Source organism: Dromiciops gliroides, chromosome 4, assembly GCF_019393635.1.
Source record: "Dromiciops gliroides isolate mDroGli1 chromosome 4, mDroGli1.pri, whole genome shotgun sequence".
In the NCBI taxonomy this organism is placed as follows: Eukaryota; Metazoa; Chordata; class Mammalia; order Microbiotheria; family Microbiotheriidae; genus Dromiciops; species Dromiciops gliroides.
The window spans coordinates 128,076,628-128,099,974 of NC_057864.1; the positions used below are offsets into that span (position 1 = coordinate 128,076,628).

The 23,347-nt window shown below is 40.5% G+C and overlaps 1 protein-coding gene across 2 annotated transcripts in view; it reads right to left on the minus strand.

The window, feature by feature from the left end:
• Positions 1–19,111, minus strand: part of LBR (lamin B receptor) — a 38,988-nt gene extending 19,877 nt beyond the window's left edge. The window contains exons 1-6 of one of the 2 annotated variants that reach the window (XM_043962961.1): positions 18,980–19,050; positions 14,302–14,366; positions 5,160–5,338; positions 3,430–3,618; positions 1,314–1,397; positions 614–803 (exon numbers count right to left, since the gene is read on the minus strand). In XM_043962961.1, coding sequence (XP_043818896.1) covers positions 614–803; positions 1,314–1,397; positions 3,430–3,618; positions 5,160–5,324 — 628 coding nt within the window. In that variant the 5' untranslated portion in view covers positions 5,325–5,338; positions 14,302–14,366; positions 18,980–19,050. Of the gene's footprint in view, positions 1–613; positions 804–1,313; positions 1,398–3,429; positions 3,619–5,159; positions 5,339–14,301; positions 14,367–18,979 lie in introns of both variants that reach the window. The other variant, XM_043962962.1, reaches the window with a different exon arrangement.
• Between the last annotated feature and the right edge of the window lie 4,236 nt (positions 19,112–23,347).

The following is a 23,347-nucleotide window of genomic DNA, read 5'->3' on the forward strand; positions in this document are numbered from 1 at the left end:
AAAAAGTTGCAAAGAAGAAACTAATTTCCAATGTGTTTCAACTAGATTTAAAAATAGATTTTAAACTTTCCTCAAACATCCCAAATTAAACATAAGAGTTTGCACGATCCAACTAGTACATGCTAAAGTTAAAGGAAGCATGGCAATAAGGGATTTTCTGTAAATTATTCACTGAAGAGTTAATGCAGCAGGCTGAATACTTCTTCTTTTAACTTGTTTCTCTCTATATATAATGCTAACTGTTGAGCTGGCTCCAGCCTTTTGAGATATTCTATTTGTTCTAAGTCATCTATCAGGGAAGGATACTACACTAGAGGGGACTCAATGACATCACTACCTTTTGTTCTCCAAACCCGAATTCCCCTATAACCCAGGCTTAAGATAGATGATTATACAATTTTAAATATAAACACTTGAATTTCAATTAACAATCCATCATGGGATGCTATGGTTGTGGACAAGCTAATTTTAACAATAATTTCTTAAAATCATAAAAGGTTAGAATGATGGTTCTACCTTAAGACTTAACTAAAATGACCTCAAGGTTCTTTTCAGGGTTAAACTTGTAATTTCTTCAACAGTTAACTAAATAAGTAATTTCTAATATACATACCAAACCCTCCTCCAAACTCTAAGTCCTCTGGTTCTGTAGCTGTCATTTCAAAAGTTCTTATTGACTTTGGTGCTACAAGATTTCTCTCTTCTTTAGAAATTAGTTCTTCAAATTTGATCTCTTCTTTTCTTGGGCGAAGGCTATACTGTGTAGCCAGATAGCTGCTTTCTTGTGACAAGTAAGATTTGTCCTAATTTGTAAAAGAAATTACCATCAGTTAACAGTAGTGTTAGATATACCTCTCCCCAACTCAAAATGTCCATATACTTTAGTGATAATTTAACCAATAATAAACATTTGTTATGAGCCATTAGTCTTACAACTTAAGAACAGTTAGACAATAGCTCGTGAGAAAGCATTAGGGTTTGTAGTTGTTTCTTCTTGAAGGGCTGCTTTCAGGCAGCTAGGTGGCACGGTGGATAGAGCACCAGCCCTGGATTCTGGAGCACCCGAGTTCAAATCCAGCCTCAGACACCTGACACTTACTAGCTATGTGACCCTGGGCAAGTCACTTAACCCCAATTGCCTCACCAAAAGAAGAGAAGAGAAGAGAAGAGAAGAGAAGAGAAGAGAAGAGAAGAGAAGAGAAGAGAAGAGAAGAGAAGAGAAGAGAAGAGAAGAGAAGAGAAGAGAAGAGAAGAGAAGAGACAAGCTGCTTTAGCAAAAAAAAGGGACTGCTTGACAAAACAGGTTTCCATACCTGAATGTTTCTGTGAGATATATCATTCCTTTCTATCCGGTCAGGTTCACCATTATATCTGCTAATGCTGTTTGCACTTTGCTTCTAATTTAGAAAATGATAGAAATTTTAGTAACCTTTGAGAATTTAGAAAACATTCTAATAATTTTTAAGCAGTAACCATAAATTAACAATACATGTGACCTTGCAAAAACATTCATGATTTTAACAGTTTTTCTATGATAATGAGAAAAAGTGTGTGTCAAAGAGGAAAAGGAATAAACGTCTGTTGTGGAAATGAAAGAAATGACAGTTACTTAAGGACTTCTACTACTAACAGAAATAATGCCAATTGTATGCAATAAGAACTGCCAACTTATATGTGAAACTTATAGAAATTTCATTTTTTATTTCCTCAAATAAAATTGGCTAATTAGAATCTGTCTGCAAAGCAGTATTATTCTACATTCTGCTTTCTTCTTTCCATCTCTTCTTCCATAGTTAAAAAAACTTTTTTTCTAGTAGTGGACTGAAAGCTTATAGCATGGATAAGAATATATATGTTAGCAAAGATTCCACAGAAAATACACAGATGAAACAATTATGAAACTCTAACAATTCAGGAGAATAATATCAAATTATATAACACTGATGAATAGTTTAAAAACAAAAGGAGCAGTATGTCCTTTAGAATGCTAACGGAGTACAACATTAATACTTCAAGCTCCCAGCCAAGTTTTAGGTCTAGCCTAGTTGAATCTACTTTACAGGCTATGAATGTGAGCCATACTTATCTAAGAGTCTCACTTACAAGCTGTACCCACTATCCAATAGTATGACAAGTAGCCAACAATTTAGTCCTGCAAAACAGTTGCCAATCCTTTAGTGAGGCTAAGGTCAGGGAAACTAAGACCAGAAGATCCAAACAGTAACCATCACCAAGCTGTAATGAAATACAACGGCCAAAAGAATCACTAGAAAAGTGCCATTTCAGACCATAATTAATGAGTTTCAGGTGTTTTTTTTCACATGAGAAGCTCTTCAAAACCTCTAACTTCCAAAAATTAAGTTATTCAGTGCCAAAATAAAAGTAGCATACAATTTTAGTGTGCACACACTTAGTGTACACATCCTGATGGGTTGACATGACTCAAGTTGTTATACTGCTTTACATATTTTATGTAACAATTTAAATACAAATGGCTACGTTAAACTTATTTAGTTGATTACATTCACATTCAATGTTTTTACTAATATATTTAATTTAAAAAGCCCCATAGACAGCATCACTTTTGATTCCTGAAGTTGACAGATTAGAATGAGGCTAAAATTTGTTCCATTTAATATAAATACTTATATCAAATAGAGTATAGAATTTAGAGTTTTAAAAGACTTTAGAGATCACTTATTCTGACCTCATTTTACAGATTAAGAAAGAGAAACGCAGAAATGACTTGCCCATGGTCTCACCCAAGTCTTTGAATTCCAAATTTGTTCATAAATTAAAACATGCTTATACTCAGTAGAAATTTATTATGAGTCAGTTTTGTTTCTTTTTATTTACTCTGGAATAATCTAAAACTATTTAAAAATTATTTCGAAACTGAAATACCAAAAACACCTACATGACTTGCAATGTGAAACCATCCTTTTGATATAAAGCTAAGAAATCCTATTCTCCATCATCACTTTTTATATCTTTACAATTTATTACCTTGTATTTGTGGTAAGAAACACAAAATTTCATATAACTATGAATATGGTTAGTATTAAAGGTAGAACAATGTAGTAGTAGCACACTAGCTTCAGAATCAGGAAGACCTAGGTTCACGCCCAGATCTGACAGGTACTACCTGTATAAGTCTAGACAAGTCAGCCTCCCAGCCACCCAGGAAACTGTCTAAAAGATACTAAGTCTAAGAAACTTCCTCATCCAGTGTTCTCTACACTAATGAAATTACAAGTCCACTCCAAAAATAAAAAAATAATATGAACAAACACGTTCATAGGATCTTCTGAAAGGAAAAGACTATAACATGTGGAGACTTGAATAGCTAAAATTTACTATGAGAATATTAAATTCTTATAAACATTATCAAGGTCAGGCTTAAAGTCTTCATAAGAAAAGCCCCAATACCAATGGAGTCAAGTTGATTTCCAAAATGTCTTTCTTGTCTTTAATCTCTGCATGCTGGGAAGCAGAACGACGTGTGCTTTTGGGGGGACGGCCAGGGGAGCGAGATCGAGAACGAGATCGACTCCCACGGCGTCTGGAAGGAGAACTAGAGGAAGAGCCACTTTTCCTTTGCCTGAATGATGTTAGAGGCTTGATGTTAGAAGTTGAGAAAGAAACAAAGAGAAAAAGAAATTCCATAGTTAGTTGTACAAATAAAAATGTGCAGATATAAACAGACCTGTTTAAAAGGAAAAAAGTAGGTTCATTCATAAACATGACCTCAAGTAACTACTACTATTAAATATGGAAAATATTTATTGTTTACCTCTTAAATTTAGCATCAGGCTGTTCAGGACTTATGAAAAAATTTTATCAATCAAAATCCCCCTTCAAAGGACTAAATATAGGCATGCACTAACTAGCTCAATCCATTCTGTGAAGGGACCACACACACTTCAAGATGACTCCAATTTTTAGCCCACATAGCTTAATTAAGCCTTAGATGAATCTTTTCAGCAGAACTATATGTAAATTATAATTAAGATCAATAGAGATTTAGTAAGAATCTGGCCATCTCAAACAGCCCAATGAAAACTTTTTGCTCACAACTGATGTACCCAAAACACAGCTTGAAAGCAAATGTTAAGTGCCTCACTGCTTAACTGATGTATCATAATAACTTACTTCTGAAAGACAAATCTTAACCATAAAGCACAAACCCAATACATGAAAAGCATAGCTGGAACTGTTGGCCTTCATGCTTTTAAAGCACTTCAAAACCTGGCCCTTTCCCATCTTTCAGTCCTCATGTCTTATTCACCCCCACGTACTCTGTGATCTGGTGCCACTGGCATCCTTGTTGTTCCTTGTACATTACACCCATCTCTGACTGGGCATTTTCACTGGCTGTCCTGCTATCTGGAACTGCTCTCTCCTCATTTCTGCCTCCTGCCTTCTCTGGCTTAATCTCATCCCTGAATCTAAAGTCCCACCATCTACAAGAAGCCTTTCCCAGTCTCCCTTTACTGTGGTCCCTTCCCTCAGGTTTGTACACAGCTGCTGGCACATTGTCCCCCACACCAGACTGTACTGTAAGCACCTAAAGAGATTGGGAGGGTGGGGCATGTAGAGAGCAGTGAACAACATAGGGATTGTTTCTCATCTTTCTTTGTATCCCCAGTGCTTAGCATGGGGCCCAACACATAAATTTAATACTTGTTGAAAACTTTTGCTTGGGAAGTAGAAGGAGCATGAGACTGAAGTCATCTTTTATACCCAGTTGTGAAAATACAACAAAGCTTTATAAATCTTGATTACAATATCCCAAAAGGCCACTAAGTGTACTTCTTATCCATGCCACTTTCTTCTCTGTTCATCTTTGTCTCTTTTATTAACTAAGAATACTACAGAAGCATACTATTTGTTATATTTACTGATGAATATTATTTCTTGTTACTTTGATATGTGATAATAATATAAGAGGAATGTTTTCTATTTGTCTCTCAAAAAACTTTACATTGTTAATTTTTGTTTATATTTTTGTGGACCCCTGGCTCCAAAGTTAAGAGTCTCAAACCAGGAAGGAAATGGTCAGAAGTTATACAAGAATTTTCCTAGTAAGCTAATAAGACACTAAAAATATCTGTAATTATTTCTTAAAACATGCCTTGGTATAAAAACACAGCACTTACCTTTATATCACTCTCTTTCAATTCAAGTTCAGTTCCATCTTTGTATTTCACAGTGTACAGATGGGATTTGCTATCTTGGCTAAGTACTTCCACTTCATAATAAAGTGAACTCCCAGGCCAACGTCCTCTTACTATCTCACCATCAGCAAATTTCCTGCTTGGCATTTTCCAAAATTAATCTGAAAAATAAATTAAACATTTGGAATAAGCACAAGCAGAACTGACAATTCTTCCTTTTCTATTATTACTGGATGTCTTCCACGCCTGAAATACTCCCATCCTCCTCTCTACCTATTATATTTCCCTGGCTTCCTTCAAATCCTACCTCCCCAAGCTGCTAATGCTTTCCCTTTCAGATTACCTTCCTCTACTCTGAATCTATCCTGTATGTACCTAGTTATCTAAAATGTATCCCCTATTACAATGTGAGCTCCTTGAAAGCAGGGGCTGTTTGGGGTTTGGTTTGGTTTTGCCTTTCTTTGTATCTCCAGTGCTTAGTACACAGTGCCTGGCAGATAGCAGGACTTTAATAAGTGCTTGTGGACAGATCATACTACATAGTAACAGCAGTACTGTAACTATGATCAACTGGTGAAAGACTTAGCTACTCTGATCAATACAACGACCCAAGACAATTCCAAAGGATTTAGGATGAAAAATGCTATCCACCTCCAGAAAAAAAAAATCAATGCACTTCTGAGCACAAACTGAAATATTATTTTCCCACTTTATTTTTCTTGCTTTTTTTGAAACATGGCTAATATGGGATATGTTTTGTAGGATCTCACGTGTATAATGATATCATATTGCTTGTCTTCTCAATGGGTGCAGGAGGGGCTGGAGAATTTGGAGCTCAAAATTTTTTAGAAGAAGTTAAATAAATTTTTAAAAGGAATTAAAAAGGGAAAAAAGAACTCCAAGGTACCGTGTCCCCAAAAGTGCTTGTTAACTGTTAGATAAGACGTAACTTTTTGAAATGTTATATTTGTTATTAATTCACCCATTTCTAAAATATTAGAATTAAATAAGACAGGCCTTAGAAATCACCTGTCTTTCAGCTAACTCATTTTACACAAGAAAACTGAGCCTCAAAAGCCACATTAAAGCTAAACCTCCCTTCTTTTAATTGGAGAGATTGGGGGGTGGGGGAGTGATAGAGAAGGTAAATGCATGTGTTGTCAGAGGTAGGCCATGTTTGGAGTTGGTTTTACTAAACTCTTGGTTTTTTATATATTTTTTAATCTCTTTTCCAAGTAAAGGCCTGTTGGGTAGGAGGAATAAATATAATCAGAAACAAAAGTGAGATACAAAAAGGCAACAACAATAAAGAAAAATCAAGGGCCTAGCTTAGACTACTAATCTACTACTCTTCACTACACCACAGCCATTTGAGGTATACCTTACAAAAAGATGGTCTGGCACTGTGTTAGATCTAAGTCACACTAAAATGTATCACTATAGGTATAATTAGCTGTCACACAAACATCTGTGTTGATGAATACTTTCCACTTACAGGCTATAAAATACACCACTGGAAAAAAAAAGTCTCTCCAAATCTATAAATGAATGTCAATGTTGCCTAGAGTTGAGATAACATTTTCAATTCTTACTTGTAGCCCTATAAAATGAGATAGAACTCAAATTGTAATGTTAACTCAACCTGCACTATCCATGTAGTCTCTGCTTTAGTAGGCACTTTTCTCTACTAGATCATATGGAATTTTCTGGTGCCAACAGTCTATATCATAACAAAAACCTTCTTTATTTCCTTCAAAATTCACCTGCCACTTATATACTTTGTATATTCACAGATCTTCCATTACCTACTGATGGCTTTTTAAATACCCTAACTTAGCAGTTCCTCTATCTACTCAATTTCCATGACCTACTTCTCCAGTCTGCCACAACAACATAGAGGATCCTTGATTTTTCCATCATCCATAAATATTCCATGTACATGCTCACCAGCTCTGAAATTCCTTTATCTGATCATAATCTTTTATCAACCCACTTTTTCCTTTGTCTAACAACCCCTAACCCTGAGTCCAAAACTATTCTTTGTCATCACCGTGACCTTCATTCCCTTCATTCTTCAGTTCTTTCCTTGGCCATCAGTCCTACGCCAGCTACACTCTCCTTTCCTTATCTTGACCTCTTGTTAAAATTGTTCAACTATCAACTATTTTCTACTCTCAAAACCCTCGAACCTGTGACCAATCACCTTGCCTTCTTCCTCCACAGCATCTCTTCCTTCTCCTACCTTCTCTGCTGAGGCTCTCAATGGATACTTCACTGAAAATGTTGAATCCATTCACCAAAGTCCCTCTTTTCTTCCCATCCTCTTTATATCTCCTACTAGATTCCTGCTTCACATAAAAAAGTGGCCAGTCTTCTGACCACAGCCAATCTATCTACAGGTACCCTTGATCCCAATCCCTACCCCTTCTCCATTAGATTGCTCCCACCATCATAGCCATTCTCTAATCTTCAATCTCTTTCTAGGTATTGACTCCTTCCCTACTACCCATACACCTATGCCTCTCTTCCATCTTAAAAACAAACAAAACAAAAACAAAAGAAAAACCCTCACTAATCTCTCCCACCCTCTGAGCTATTGCCCTATATTTCTACTCCCCTTCTCAATTAAACTCCTTGAAAAAAAATAGTCTATACTGGGCCCCTCTACTTACTCTCTTTCTTACTCTCTTCTAAAACTTCTGCAATCTGATTTCCCACCTCATCATTTAATTGAAACTGTCCTCTCAAAGGGACCCACATGTACAAAAATATTTATAGCTGCTCTTTACGTGGTGGCAAGGAATTGGAAGTTGAGGGGGTGCCCATCAATTGGGGAATGGCTGGACAAGTTGTGGTATATGAATACAATGGAATACTATTGTGCTGTAAGAAATGATGAGCAGGAAGAGTTCAGAGAAACCTGGAGGGTCTTACATGAGCTGATGATGAGTGAGATGAGCAGAACCAGAAGAACATTGTACACAGTATCATCAACATTGAGTACTGACCTACTGTGATGGACTATATTCTTCTCACCAATGCAATGGTACAGAAGAGTTCCAGGGAACTCATGATAGAAGAGGATCTCCAAATCCAAGAAAAAAAAAAAAGAAAGAAAGAACTGTGGAGTATAGATGCTGATTGAACCATATTATTTCTTTTGTTTTCGATGCTGTTGGTTTTTTTTTCTTTCTATTTTGAGGTTTTACATCACTGCTCTGATTCTTTCTCTTGTAACAGGATTAATGCAGAAATAGGATTAATGTTATTATGTGTATATATATGTGTGTGTGTATATATATATCTATATGTATATGTATAGAGATATATAGATATAACCTATATCAGATTACCTGCTTTCTAGGGGAGGGGGGGAGGGAGGGGTGGGAGGGAGAAAAATCTGAAATTGTAAAGCATGTATAAACAAAAGTTGAGAACTATCTTTACATGTAATGGAAAAAATAAAATACCTCATACATTAAAAAAAAAAAAAGAGCACAAAAAAAAAAAAAAGAAACTGTCCTCTCCAGAATTACCAATGATCTCTTGGTTGCCACATCTAACAGCCTTTTCTTGGCCTTTCTGCAACATTTGAGTGGCAATAATGGTAAAAGGAGAACCAATCTCTTTTCCTAGATTGTCATCCAGGTCACACCCCCTAACCCTGGGTTTAGAGGAGGAAAGGGAGGGAACAAGCATTTATTAAGTGCCTATGGTGTGCTAAGTGTTTTACAAATATCTCAATAGAGTCTCACAACAACCCTGAGAGTTAATCACTATCATAATCCCTATTTTACAACTGAAGAAATTGAGATACACATCAGATAAGTGACATTTCCAGGGTCACAAAGCTAATAGTGTTTGAAGCCTGACTTTAACTTGGGTCTTCCTGATTCAAGAGCTTAATCTACTGAGAAACTAACTTGCCTTTAAATACACAAGCAATCGCTAGCCAACTGCCCCTTCCCACTCTTTACTCTCTCACTAATCTTCCTTCTGTCTTCTAGATGCTTCCCAGGGGCAGCTAGGTAGCACAGTGGATAAAGCACTGGCCCTGGAATCACGAGGACCTGAGTTCAAATCTCACCTCAGACACTAGCTCTGTGACTCTAGGCAAGTCACTTAAATCCAATTGCTTTAAACATCCGGGGACACCTCCAGTCGTCCTGATACATATCTTGCCATTGGAACCAGATGACTCTGGAGGAGTGAGGCTTGTTGACTTTGGACAGCCCTCCCTCACTTAAATCCAATTCAGTGCATGTCATGACATTACCCTGATGTCATGTTCCTCTTCAAGAAGAAAGGACCAACAACAACAACAGATGCTTCCCTACTTCCTACAAACATGCCCATGTCTCCCCATCCTCAAAAAACTCTTGCTTGATCTGTCCAACTCCTCTAGCTAGGGTTTACCCTTGGCTCTTATATTTTCCCTTTCTACTATATTACTGGGTGATTTTGATTCCCATGAGTTCAACTATCAACTTTGTGCAGAAAATTCACACCCCTAGTTTCTCTCTTGAGTTCCAATCCCATATCAACTGTTTACTGGCTATTTCTTTTCTGGGGGGGCAGGGAGGTAGGGCAATGAAGGTTAAGTGACTTGCCCAGGGTCACATAGCTAGTAAGTGTCAAGTATCTGAGGCTGCACTTGAACTCTGGTTCTGCTGAAACCAGAGCCAGTGCTTCATCCACTGCGCCACCTAGCTGTCCCCACTGGCTATTTCTAATTGGAAGTCCCAATGGTATTCTACATGCAACATGACCCAAAACAGAACTTACCTCCTCAGCAAAGCCTCTCTTCTGAATTTCATTATTACTGCTGAAAGAACACCATCCTCCTAGTCATCTAGGCTTACAAGTTGTGTCATCCTCCACCCCTCACTTGCCCCACATAACCAATCCACTGGTGAATCTTTTTGTTTCTACCTTCATATCATCTCTCCTATATGATCCTTTCTTTTCATCCACACAGCCACTACTCTAGTTCAAGCCCTTATCACCTCTTAAGTGGACTACTTGCCTTCTGATTAATCTCCCTGCCTCAAGTCTCTCCCTGCTCCAGTTCATCCTCCACTAAGCTGCCAAAGTGATTTTTCTGAATTGTGTTTCTGACTATATTTCCCCACCCACCCACACTCAATAATTCTAGTACCTCCCCATGACCTCAATATAAAGGTCCCTATGACCAAATACAAAGTCACCTGCTTGACATTTAAAATAATTCATAACCTGGACCTTTCCTATCTTTCTAGTCTACACACTCTGTACAATCTAGTAACAGATCTACTTGCTTTCCATCTCATATTATACACCACTCCCATGACTTTTGCTTGCCTGTCCTCCATGCCTGAAATGCTCTCCTTCCAAAAACCTTAAGTTTTCCTTGTTTCTGTCAAGCTTCAGCTCAAATCTCACCTTCTACAAGAAGCCTTTCCCTCAGACGCTAGGGTCTAATCCTCAAAGTTTATCTTCCATTTATTCTATCTCATGAGACTAGTTATTTTCATGTTTCTCTCTGCCCCCTCCAACTCCCCATCCCATTAGATTGTAAGCTCCTCCTCATTCTGCCTTTCTTTTTTTTCTTTTCTTTTTTTTTGTGATTCTGCCTTTCTTTGTATCCCTAGCACTCAGTACAACTTTCCAACTGTCTTCTTTCCCATCCCTTGCCTCCTTGTCTTATTGCTGATCTGATCCTATTAATAAGTTTCAGCCTTAGATTATTCTCACCATCCACTGTCTTTGCTCTTATTCATGTGCTGCTGAACGAAGTTGAGAAAAATATCAAAACTGTACTGATTGCATCCACTACAAATTTATGTTAACAAATTTCAACAGGGCCCTCACTGAGGTAGGGTGAACCTTTCACAACTCCCTACTCAATTCAGTATCCCACTGACCACAGCAGCTTTCCACAATTTCTCAGTACTCCTAAAGCTCTCATAGCTCCCCCTTACCCTGCACATCTGAGAACTGTGCCTCATATTTCACAGAAAAATGAGGGTCATTCTCTGGGAGTTCCCTCTTATCACCAGCTTTTCTTCATCTCACATTGTGAGTCTTCCACTACTATCTCTTCTTTCAATCCCTGTCTCACACGAAGAGATAGTTCTTCCCAAGGAAAACCCCTCTAAATGCACAAGTGATCCCATTCTATCCTGGCTTGTCCGGAAGACTGCTCCTTCTAGCAGTCTTACTCTCTCACCATTCTTCAATCTTTCCTTGTCTATTGCCTACAAACATGCTCATGCCTTCCCATCCTCAAAAAACCTTCACTTGATCTCTCAATTCCCCACTAGCTAGCTATCATTCATAATCTCCACCCCCCCACCCCCCCTCCCGCCCTTTTGTGGATAAACTCCTTAAGAAGGCTATCTACAGTAGGTGCCTCCACTTCCTTTCCTCTATTTTCTACAGTCAGGCTTCTGAGAGCTCATGATTTGAAGGAAGCTGCACTCTCCGAAGTTACCAAGACCTCTTACTTGCCAAATTTCTTCTCTCTCTCTTTTTTTTTGCAGGGCAATGAGGGTTAAGTGACTCGCCCAGGGTTACACAGCTAGTAAATGTCAAGTGTCTGAGGCTGGATTTGAATTCAGGTCCTCCTGAATCCAGGGCTGGTCCCTTATCCAACGTGCCACCTAACCGTCCACTCCCCGCCACCCCCCCCCCCATGTACTCTTAAACCCAGCGATACTTGCCTCCTTGCACATGACATTCCACCTCCCAACATTTTCATTGGCTATCCCCCATGCCTAGAATTCTATATCCTGCCTCATCTCTGCCTCCTGGCTTCTTTCAAGCCTCAGCTAAAATCCCACCTTCTTCTAGAATCCTTTCCCAATTCCTCAACACTTTTCCAGTGCTTTCCTTCAGTGATTATTTCCAATCTATCCCATATTGATTTTATTCGTACATAGTTGTTTGTATTTTGTCTCTCCCATTAGACTTTGAGTTCTTTAGGAGCAAGGGCTTTTTCTTTCTTTTTTTTATCCCCAACACTTATGGAATTGCCTGGCACATAATAGGCAATTAATAAATGACTTACTGAAAAGCAAAAACAGGATTCCCACCCTCAATCTCACATTTTATTAAGGGAGACAACATCCAAACAACTATGTATGTGTGTGTATGTATATACATACATACACATAAATATAAATATAGATATAGTGTAAATGGGTATCACATATATCTACATGCCATCTAAAAGTTTCATTCATTTTTTAATCTTTCCACATTTTCCCTATAACCTCAATTCTTGCTAAGTTTGCTAACAGACATATTAGTTATTTTCATATATCCATGTTTACCAAGACCCTTCAACAATGACTTTCATTTCTCTCCAAATGACTTCCTCATTCTCAAAGTTTTCTAAACTTACTTTTTTTCAAGAAATAAATGAGCCCACAATTAAGAACTAGGAAACAATGCTTCTCTGTAAAGGTATCCATGAATAAGACCTCTGGTAAGGAAATTAGCAGGAGTATCCTAAAAGAGCCTACAATCAAGGCACACATATCAACAACTTCAATCTTATTACAAATTCTTCCTGATACAGCAAATATATAATCAAGAAAAGTTGTTTGTGGAAAGGGAAAAACCAGAACCAGAACCAGTGATAGAAGAAACCTCAGCCATGTGAATACCAAGGTGTCATTCTTTCCCTTGTTCTTCCTGTTATCCATTCTCTCCTATAATATATCTTTATATTACACTGCCAACATAATCTTCCTGAGGCACAGATCTGATGGTACCCCTTCAGTGGCTCCCAGCTGCCTATAGGATAAAATTTTGAAAAATAAAACTACTCTGAAGTAGTTACCTGATACCTATTAGATTGGCTACTATGACAAAAAAGGAAAATTATAACTGTTGGAAAAGATGTGGGGAAAGTGGACACATGCATTGTTGGTGCAGTTGTGAACTGATCCAACCATTCTGGAGAGCAATTTGGAACTATGCCCAAAGGGTTATAAAACTGTACGTACCGTTCAGCACAGCAATACCACTAATAGGTCTATATGCCAAATAAATCATAAAAAAGGGGAAAAGACCCACATGCACAAAAATATCTATAGTGGCTCTTTTTGTGATGGCAAAGAACTGGATGAAGGGATGCCCATCAATTGAGGAACAGCTGAACAAGCTGTCGTCTATGAATGTAATGGAATACTATTGTGCTGTAGGAAATTATGAGTAGGCAGATTTCAGAAAAACCTGGAAAGATTTACAGGAACTGCTGCTGAGTGAAGTGAGCAGAACTAGAACACTGTACACAGTAACAGCAACACTAATCATGATAGACTTAGCTCTTCTCAGCAATACAATGACCAAAGACAATTCCAAAAGACTCATGATGGAAAATGCTCTCCACATCCAGAAAAAAGAACTACAAAGTCTGAATGCAGATCCAAGCATACTATTTTCACTTTTTTAGTTGTTTTGTTTGTTTCTTCTTTCTTGTGGTTTTTCCCTTTTGTTCTGATTCTTCTTGAACAACATGACTTATGTGGAAATATGTTTAACCTGATTTTACTGTATAACCTATATATTTAATTGCTTGCTGTCCTGTGGAAGAGGAAAGAAGGGAGAAAAATTTGGAACTTGAAACCTTTCAAAAATGAATATTGAAAACTATCTTTATATGTAATTGAAAAAAATAAAATACTATTTAAATTGGAAAAAAGAATACAACCTTTCCCTTAGTGTGGCATTTAATACCATCCACAATCTTATCTATCTTTCCAGTTTTATTTCAGACCATTCCTCTTTACAAATTCTACATTCCCACCCAATCAGAATACCAACCACTCTCCAAACTTAATACTGCATTTCTACAAGCCCGGAATATATAACCTTCCCCACCCCCATGTCTCCCTCCCAGGTTTAAACAGGCACCATATCCTCCCCCCTTACTTTACAGGATCCTCACAGTCATTAGGGCTCCCTACCAGTGAGATTTTCCTTGAACTGTTTTTATTTGTATACATGTCCTATCCCCTCAATAGAATATAAGTTCCTCAAGGACAAGGACTATTTCAATTTTGTATTTGTGTCCTCAGTGCTAACAAAGCCTTTCACAAAAGTACTTAACAGATGCCCATTAAATTGGATTCCTTACATCCAGTGCTCTCAAAGGTGTCCAAAACTGATTTTGCTGTATTCTTATGGCCACAAGGGAAGATTCTATTAAAACAAACACACAGTCTTAGTGCTATGAAGACACTTTTCCTGGAGCTAAACAAAAACTAATTTATTTATAATCTTTGGAAAAGACAAAATAATTTAGGAAGGTAGAGAGCACATACACAACATAAACAAAGATACAAAGCTAGGAGATAAATGAAAGCATACAAAGTTACATCAGCAAGTTTTGGAGGCTGAGTGGTAGAGTTTGTCAATTATTAGAAAAAAAAAGGTAAAAATACTAAGGAAATTTTGATTACATAAAGTTAAGCAAGCATTTCCTTTGTTCTGCATAAAGGCAGAAGCACTTTCACATTTTTCCCCAAGATAGCAATATCTAAATCTTCTTCCCTTCCCGCCCACAAATAATGTCAAGTTTCTAGAAGTACCCCCAAAAAAGTCAGTCTATAATCTTTACTCCACAATAGGAAGGTGCTTCTGAAGCACAGGGAAAACCCCAACTAGTATATATGCCCATGCCATAGGTATCTCAAAAACTGTACACACAAATCATATACATTTTTTACATGTACTTAAATTGTTTCAAGTCGTTTTCTACTGTATTTTCTGGCATCAAGTGCTCATGAGTTTCCTTTCTTTAAATTAAAAGGTATTCCCACACTAGCCACGCATTTTTGAGCTTGTAACAGACTCAAATTTTGAGATGCAAAGGGCATTATAAGTCATCCAGTCCAGGAGTGTCAAACACTGGTGCCCATGGCCCACAACACAAGTGCAGCCTGAACTTTATTAAAATGTAACTGAGAAATATTTAATAAAATTATGTAACATACATAATATTCATTTGAGGTTTTCTAGGTCAATATGTGGTCCAGAGGGATATATTTCTCTTACTGATCTAGTCTAAATCCTTACATGTGAAGGTTACTGAAGCCCAGATGTTTATCAACTTGTCCAAGATCAGAGGTAGTAAGTAGCACAGCTATTTGGACAAAAGCACTATCATTGATCCTACATTTTTCCCAAGTCTTACACCAAGTCTTCTCCAGCTACCTGATATGTGAAGACCAAGGTCTCCCACTGCCTCTGGGGCATCTCCAATTGCCCTGATCTATATCTTGGCACTGGACCCAGTCTCTGGAGGAGACGGTAAAGTTGGTGACTTTGCACAGCCCTGCCTTCCTTAAATCCAATTCCCTGCAAGTCATGACCTCATGTTATGGTCTTCTAGGAGAACTGAGGACAAACAACAATAACACAGTAAACCAAATCAATCCCTTCAAAATATCTCAGCAATATTTTGCATAATCCTGTTTTCCCCAAGTACTAAAACCATGTGAATGTTCTGCAAAGCAACTCATCTTTTCCCTGGACAGATTTTAGGATAGAAAATAAATAATCTTACAAATCCTTTTCCCTGTCCTTCACTACAGAACAGCAAAGATATGTCCCAATTTGGTGTTCAGTTGGTGAGATAAAAGGGCCAAAGAACTAAACCACAGAATGTAGAGCTTTTGTACCTGCTAAAGTACACTTTTACCTGAATGGAGAAAATGGTTAAGACATATGTATATATTCAGATATTCCTGAATAAACTCAATTAGGTCAAATTTTATTTTAAGGCAAATTCTGTACATTAAGGTCAATATCCTCTTTCCTACTGTTCCCCTGGAACTCTTCTCTATTAACCACAAGTCTACTTTGTTCCCAGAAGAATCAGACTCCAGTATGCCAACAGTTCTTAACTTTGGTTGCAGTCGAATCAAGTCTCTTATCGACATCAAGTTTTTTGTGGGCCCCTTTGGCAACATGGTGAAACTTAAAGACTACTCAGAATTTTTTTAAAGCACAAAATGAAATACTAAGGATTACACAGAAAACCAATTAAATTGAAATAAAGATCCCCCCATCCAAGTCCAGGGACTCCCAGAGATCTATCCAAGATGCCTTGAGAGGCCATGGATTTCAGGTGAAGAACCCCTAGACTAGAGAAAGACTAGAGGAGCTGTTGTGCAAGGTTTTTGTTTGTTTATTTTAATGACTACACCTTTTTAAAGGTCTGGAGATCTACATAACAGAAACTAACCGAAAAGATCAGAGATGCGCAATTCTTAAAGGTGTTGAACTCTGTCAAAAACCAAACTGTCACAGTCATTTAGGAAAGAACACAGACTGCTCTGGGAACACCTCTCCAATTCTACATGTCACAGCTCTGCATTTGTTTAAGTTTAAAGAGGGACTGGATTAAGCAATAGTAGAAAAAGTGTTACGGGCTGTTACAGCATTCTGTAGTCTATGCCATACATTCTATTTTTTTGTCCTTTTTTTAAAAATTTAAAGTTTCAACTTCCAAATTCTATCCCTTCTTCCCTCTTTCACCTCCTCCCCCTGCCCCAGAGGGGGGTGTATATATATACATTCTAATTCTGCAATATGTGCTTGACATTCTAAAACCTTTTGCCTCACAAATGTCCTTGTAATTTCCCAAGAATGTATTCGTCATAGGTTCTAATTCTTAGGATTGCTTCAAGATGAAGTTGGTCTTACTATTCTTCTTCAGCTCCTATCATTAACAAGAGGAGGGATGAAATTTAAGAACTTAACACCAATTGCCCTAGTTTCCCAGTGGATTCCCTAAAGCAAAAAGGCTGTGCTACCTACCTAGGAAGGGAAAATGGGCAGTGACCTTTACCTTCGGTTAAAAAAAAAAATTGTACACAATCTCCCTCCACAAAACATACCTATTCCACATTATATTCACTTTACAAATGACAAGCAGGCACAGACACAATAAATAACTGCTGAACTGAATGCTACCTTGTGACAAGTATCAGAGGCTGGAAAGAGGAAGTTACCTTAGTGTCCATTCATGTGCTGGTTTCACCTTTCTACTCTGCTGTCTGAATGTCCTCTAAGCAAGTATCAGTTTCAGTAAGTAATCAACTTTAACAGCAAGGTTCAAGTGTTATAATCCTTTCTGAACAGTGCCTTGCAGAGCAAGGCCCTACTAATTAAACACTTCCCGGCCATAACAACTCTCCCTCACAGAACAGCGATTTAAGATTTGCAAAACACTTTCTTCAAAACAACCCAGTCAGGCTTAATTATCAAGTATAATTACCCCCATTTTACAGATGGAGGGAAAGGAAGCTCAAACTTAGAGATGAAGTGACAAAGTATTCTTTCCACTTCTCCACATCGAGGATAATAATAGCATTTTAAATACTGCCTCACGATTTAATCATAGGCTAGCATCATTACGAAATACATATTATATATGAATTAATCGCCCCCTATGTGCCCTGCACCGTGCTAAGCCCTCAAAGGGTAGGTTTACAAAACAGGCTCGCCGCTTAAGGACCACGGTCTTTCTTTACAACAGTGACCCGAACAAGCCAACTTGAAGCCGGAATTTCAAAAACGCATTGACAATTTCAGTCGGTTTTTTTTAAGCAGCGTCACAAACTCACGCGCACCAACGGCAGTTAAAAAGAAAAAAGAAAACTTCTCCAAATCCGACTCCTCTTAGACGAGCCTGAAATACCTCTCCAGCCTCCGGGCTTCTCTCCCACGCTTCTTTGAGGACTCCACGTAAACCCCACCTTCTCTAAGAAGCCTTTCCCATCTCTTCCCCCCCACGCCCCTTTAAACTGAAAGCCCTCCCTCAGATCTTGTCCAACTCAACCAGGATTCTGGCTAGTTTGTAAACAGTTGTGGGCAGGTTGTCTCCCTTTCCCCTTTAGACTGTAAACTCCTCGAGGCCAGGGGCTGTCTTTGGCTTTTCTGGGTATCCTCAACATTTAACGTGATGCCTTGCACCTAGTAAGGTGCTCCCATAAATGACTGTGGCCTTGACTTGATGACATAAACACAAAACAGGTCAAGCTCAGCGACCACCCCCATCTAGGACTGCCTTCCCCCCAACCCTTAGACTTTAAAGTATTTCCAAAGTCAATTGCTTAACAGTCTCCATTCTCCTCCATCACCACCCCCAAAAAAGGGGTGCAAAGTAAGAGTGGGTGGCGCGAGTAATAAAAGCTTGGCGGCCTCAGGACGCGTCCCGGGAGGCAGGGACCCCAGAAAGCCCCCCCCCGCCGCAGAGCGCCCCCAAAATGGAGGGAAAACGTCAGTCATTTAAAGTCCCAGTCAGTCCTTAAAGGCGCGCGCGGCCGCTGAGGGATGGGAGCCGACCCACAGGGGGGAGGAGGGGACGGAGGACCCTCCCCCCACGCCGGCCCCCTCCCCGGGGAGCGCGAGCCGCTGCTGCAGGAGGCACAGGGCTCCGGGCCAGTTTAAACCACCGCGGGGGGGGGGGAGGGGGGGAGAGAGGAGGAACCATCTCCCCTCAGGCCGGGGGGGGGGGAGATGTCTCTTCCTCCTCCCCCCAAATCGTGGTATCGCGATCGACAGCGGCTCCCCCACCACCACCACCAGCCCCCCAGCCTGTCCCCTGGAGCCGGAGGACTCCGGGGCCGCCCCAGGCTCCGTTTCAGCGGCTGCTCCGTTCCCGATCCAGGGGGTGAGGGACCGGGCGCTGTCCCGGGAAGACACGAGATGAGGAGCGGCCTGAGGACCCCAGCCACCCCTCACCGGGCCGCCGAAGGGAGAAAAGGGGGCAGGGAAGGGTGAGAGAAAGGAAGGGGGTCCCCTACCTGCAGCCGAGGATCCTACGAGGACACAAACAGATCCAAAAAAGTACAGAAAAGTAAATCCGGCAGTGGCGGCGGTTCCGGGCGCGCGACTCGCCTCCAGCCCGCGCTCTCGCGCTCCCGCGGCCCCCGCTGCCTCCGCCCCTCCCAGGCCGCGCGCGCTCCCCCCGCCCTCCCTTCCTCTCCCAACCCCAAAACGTGCAGCCGAGCGGTGGCGCCAAAAATTCCGGTTGGTCCCTGCCGTCGGTTTGAATCGTCCGCCTTGCAGCCGATTGGCTGAAGGTTCATGGCCTGTGCCTAGATGTGTGTATGTATCGCTCAGCCCTCCAAAAGAGCCCCGCCCTCAGCTAGAGTAGGTCGGGCCGAGATCGGGATCTGCGAGGTGGGGCGGGGCCGACGCCGGGGGCTGGCTGAAGCCCTGGTTTTGCCCCAACTTTATCTCGCCCTCGCAGACGCCCGCGCGTCTGACCCCAGGCAGTCAGCTTGGGCCTCCCGGCTCCCCACCCTGGCCATTTCCCTCCCGAAATCCACCCCGGCCAAGCAGCCCCGAACTCCTCTGGCTTTTCTATTGTGCTCTGCAGGGAGCTGCGACTCTGTATCACTTTAGCACTTCTTAGAAGTCAAGGCACATTACGTCATTGACGGGTCAGCTCCGGGCCTCTGCCTGAGCTGTGTAAGTTTTAGCAAGGAAACTGCCTCCAGTGAGAAGGCAACGGTGGACATGCTTTGATAAATAGTTTTCCATTTTCTTTGCATCCTGCAACAGAATTCCGCGCGCCTCCCCCGCCCCACCCCCGTCCCAGATCCTGTTTTTGCAAGCGTTTTTATGGGGTGGTTTAGGGTTGTGAGTTAGACTGAAGCTTTTGAGGGCCTCCAGGGCCCAGTGAAAGCATTTTCTCCCATCTGACTATACCTTTCTGGAAACTCCATTAATATATTACTGCCTTTAGATCTGTTTGCGTTGTCTTCTGCCCAAGCCAAGCTTCTAACACAATTTAAGCGCTTTACAAATGTTGAGTATTGCCCAAGGCAGTTTGGGGCCGGAGAGGTGTAGGGTGTGGTTCATAGGCTGTAGAGCTACAAGTCCGGGACCTAGGTATTTAAACGAGTTCATTTTATAGATAAAGAAACTGAGACCCAGAGAGACTTAAGTGACTTGGCCAAGGTCGACCTGGAAACCTAGTAGCAGCGCCAGGATCCTACAAATTCCAAATCGAGTCAAAAAGTATTTTATAAAGTCCTTATTACGTGCCAAGTACTCTGTTAAATTCTTGGGAAATAAAGGCCAGAGAGACAGAAATTGGAGATAAGCCCAGAGGGAAGGCACTACGTTTAAGGAAGACTGGAAAAGGTTTCTTCTCCGCAAGAAGGTGCCTCTTTACCGGATCATCAAAGACGTACTCTCCCACCTAATATACACCCATTTTGTGGTTAGGAGAGAAGCGCTCCTACTTCTGGGGCAGCCTTGCCTACAAAGGACAGGACCACAGTCTTCAGAAGAGCGTTCCGACAATTAGGGTTATCCAGTCAGCCGAGTGAGCTGCTTTGAAGCCAGCTAGATTCATTTCAACTTTGTTTCCACTACAAAGGTTCCGAGAGTAGACTATCCACCTGATCTTCGACCTCTTGGTTCCTGTTTCTACTAGACTGACAAAGCCGGTTCCTCCCCCCCCCCCCTTCACACCATCCTGTGAGATTATCCCCATTTTACAGATGAGGAACCAAACTAGTTTTAAAGAAATGAAACACCCAAGATCTGGTCAAGGTATGAAGTTTCCAATTCTGTCTCGGTATTCTAAACTCCAGACTTTTTACAATACGAAATTGAAAGGATTTCATGTAGGGCACAGGACACCTTTTGGGTACTTGGTAAATGTTTTTAAAAGGAAAGATATCGTTTTGCTGTTTGGGTCCAGGAATTCTTACAAAGTAGTGGGGGAGGCGGTGGGGTTTGGGGGTGTTTTGGGTGTGTGGGGGCTCCTAAGTTTATCTGACGTCCATTTCTGCCGTTTTGGCTTGGAAAATTTTTTTTTACATTTTTTACAGCTATCGTTGAAGCATAAATGGGAGGAAGACTCATTTATAATTTTTTTTAAGTGGGGCAATTGGGGTTAAGTGACTTGCCCAGGGTCACACAGCTAGTAAGTGTTAATTGTCTGAGACTGGATTTGAACTCACACACTCCTGACTCCAGGGCCAGTGCTCTATCCACTGCGCCACCTAGCTGCCCCAAGACTCATTTATAAAGGCTAAATACAAAATTAGCAAGAGTATTTAATACTAAGTCCATAAACTACCGTCTACAATTTGCCAAAATTCCACAAAGGTCAGGGTTGGTATGAAAACAGACCGTATGCCTAGTGTGAGAAGCAACATAGAAAGATTTCTAGCCTAGTCTGGAGCCCACGCTTCTGGTTCTAGCTCTAACTTTAGCTGAATGACTGTAAACGATTCGCATTCTTTGGTGACTTCGGTTTCCAAATCCTGAATAGCTGTTTGGGGCGGGGGGGGGGGGGGGGGGGAGGAGGAGGCGGGGGAGGACTAGATTTGGGGATCAAAGAATTCTGTGTTCTAAGCCTAGCGCTGACAACGTGAAGCTGCGTGAATGTAATTTCTCCGAACCTAAATTTCCCCATCAGTAAAATAAGGCTCATAATGCTTGTACTATTTAACCTCACATGGTAATTATGAGGAAAAGTACTTTGTAAACCTTAAAACAGTGTGAGTTTTTATTTGCAAAAATGAGCGGGGGGGGGGGGGGCGGGCGCCGCGGGCAGCTAGGTGGCGCAGCGGATGAAGCACCGGCCCTGGATTCAGGAGGACCTGAGTTCAAATTCGACCTCAGACACTTGACACTTGACATTTGACACTAGCTGCGTGACCCTGGGCAAGTCACTTAACCCTCATTGCCCCTAGCGTCCCCTTCCCCCGAAAAAATGAGGCAGTTGGGCTCAGCCATAGAATCGGGAGCAAAAAGGGGGCACTACAGATCACCCAGCCCCAACCCCTTCATTTTGCAGAAGAGAAACTGAAACGCTGAGACCTTAAGTGATTTACCCCAAGGCTAATCTCATAATAAAGGAGGATTTGAGCTAAAATTATGACTTCGAACCTCTTCATCTCCAACATTCCTTCATAAACTAACATTTTGCAATCTACTTCAAAGTTTCAAATTAAATTGTTTTCTCCAAAATCTGACAACCGAAAGGGAGCAAATTGTCACAAAACATGTATTCCTAAAAGGTTTGTAAAAGTTCATTTTGTTCATAAAATCATTTAAAATACAGTAAGGAAGACTGCTTATCGGTGCCTCTTTGTGGTATGTATCTGCAAAGCCTTTTCAGAGAGCTAGAACTCTGGCTGATCAATCAATCAATAAACACCTGCCACGTGTCCAAAGGAAGTAAAAGACAACACTTGCCCTCAAGCAGTTTACAATCTAAAGGAGGAGACAATGAGCAAACATATATACAGAGCAAGCTCTGTGCCGGATAAATAGCAAATACTGTAATTAACTAAGGGAAGACCCTGGAATTTAGAGGAATTGGGGAAGACTTACTTTAGTTGGGACTTAAAGGAAGCCAGGGAGGTCAGCACTCAGACCTGAAGGAGATCATTCCCTGTATGGAAAACAGAGAAAACGTCCAGAGACAAGAAATGAACCATCTTGTCTGAGGAAACAACAAGGAGACCAGTGTCACTGGTTGGAAGGATATGTTTCTAAGAAGATCGGAAAGGTTGGAGGGCACTAGGTTATAAAGGGGTTTGAATGAGAAACAGAGCTGTAAATGATTGGGAACCACTAAGGGGGGGGGGAGGCTTAGGGAATTACTTGATTCCACCTAAATTTTAGGAAAATTGCTTCAGTAGCTGAATGGAAGGTGAATCTATACAGGCAGCCCCACACAGCAGACTATTTCAATAAATCCTGATGTTTGGTGATGAAGGAAAGCTGGATAGTGATGAGCTGGAAAGTGGGCTGGCTTGGTTGGCATCAGGGTGGTGAACCTTTGCGCCACAACAACTCTGAAAATCTATTTACCAAGTTATTGATGTTTTGCACTAATGAAATAACAGGTCTTTAAGGAGATCTATTATTTAAATAAATTCCAAAGTGAATCTTTTTTAAGACATAGAATCCTTTTGTAAAGTCAATAACTGTTCCCTTATTTGTATTTGATAATTCCCAATTTTCTTATTTAGAGGTGTCTTAAATTGAGGCAAACCAGTAGTGTGTACCAAATAACAGAAATTATAACGTCAGTATAATACATCTATAGGTTCCAGCAGTTTAAGGATTTTCTTTACATTTGTATCCCCAGTGCCTAACACAACACCAGGCACAGACTAAAAGCTTAATAAATGCTTCTT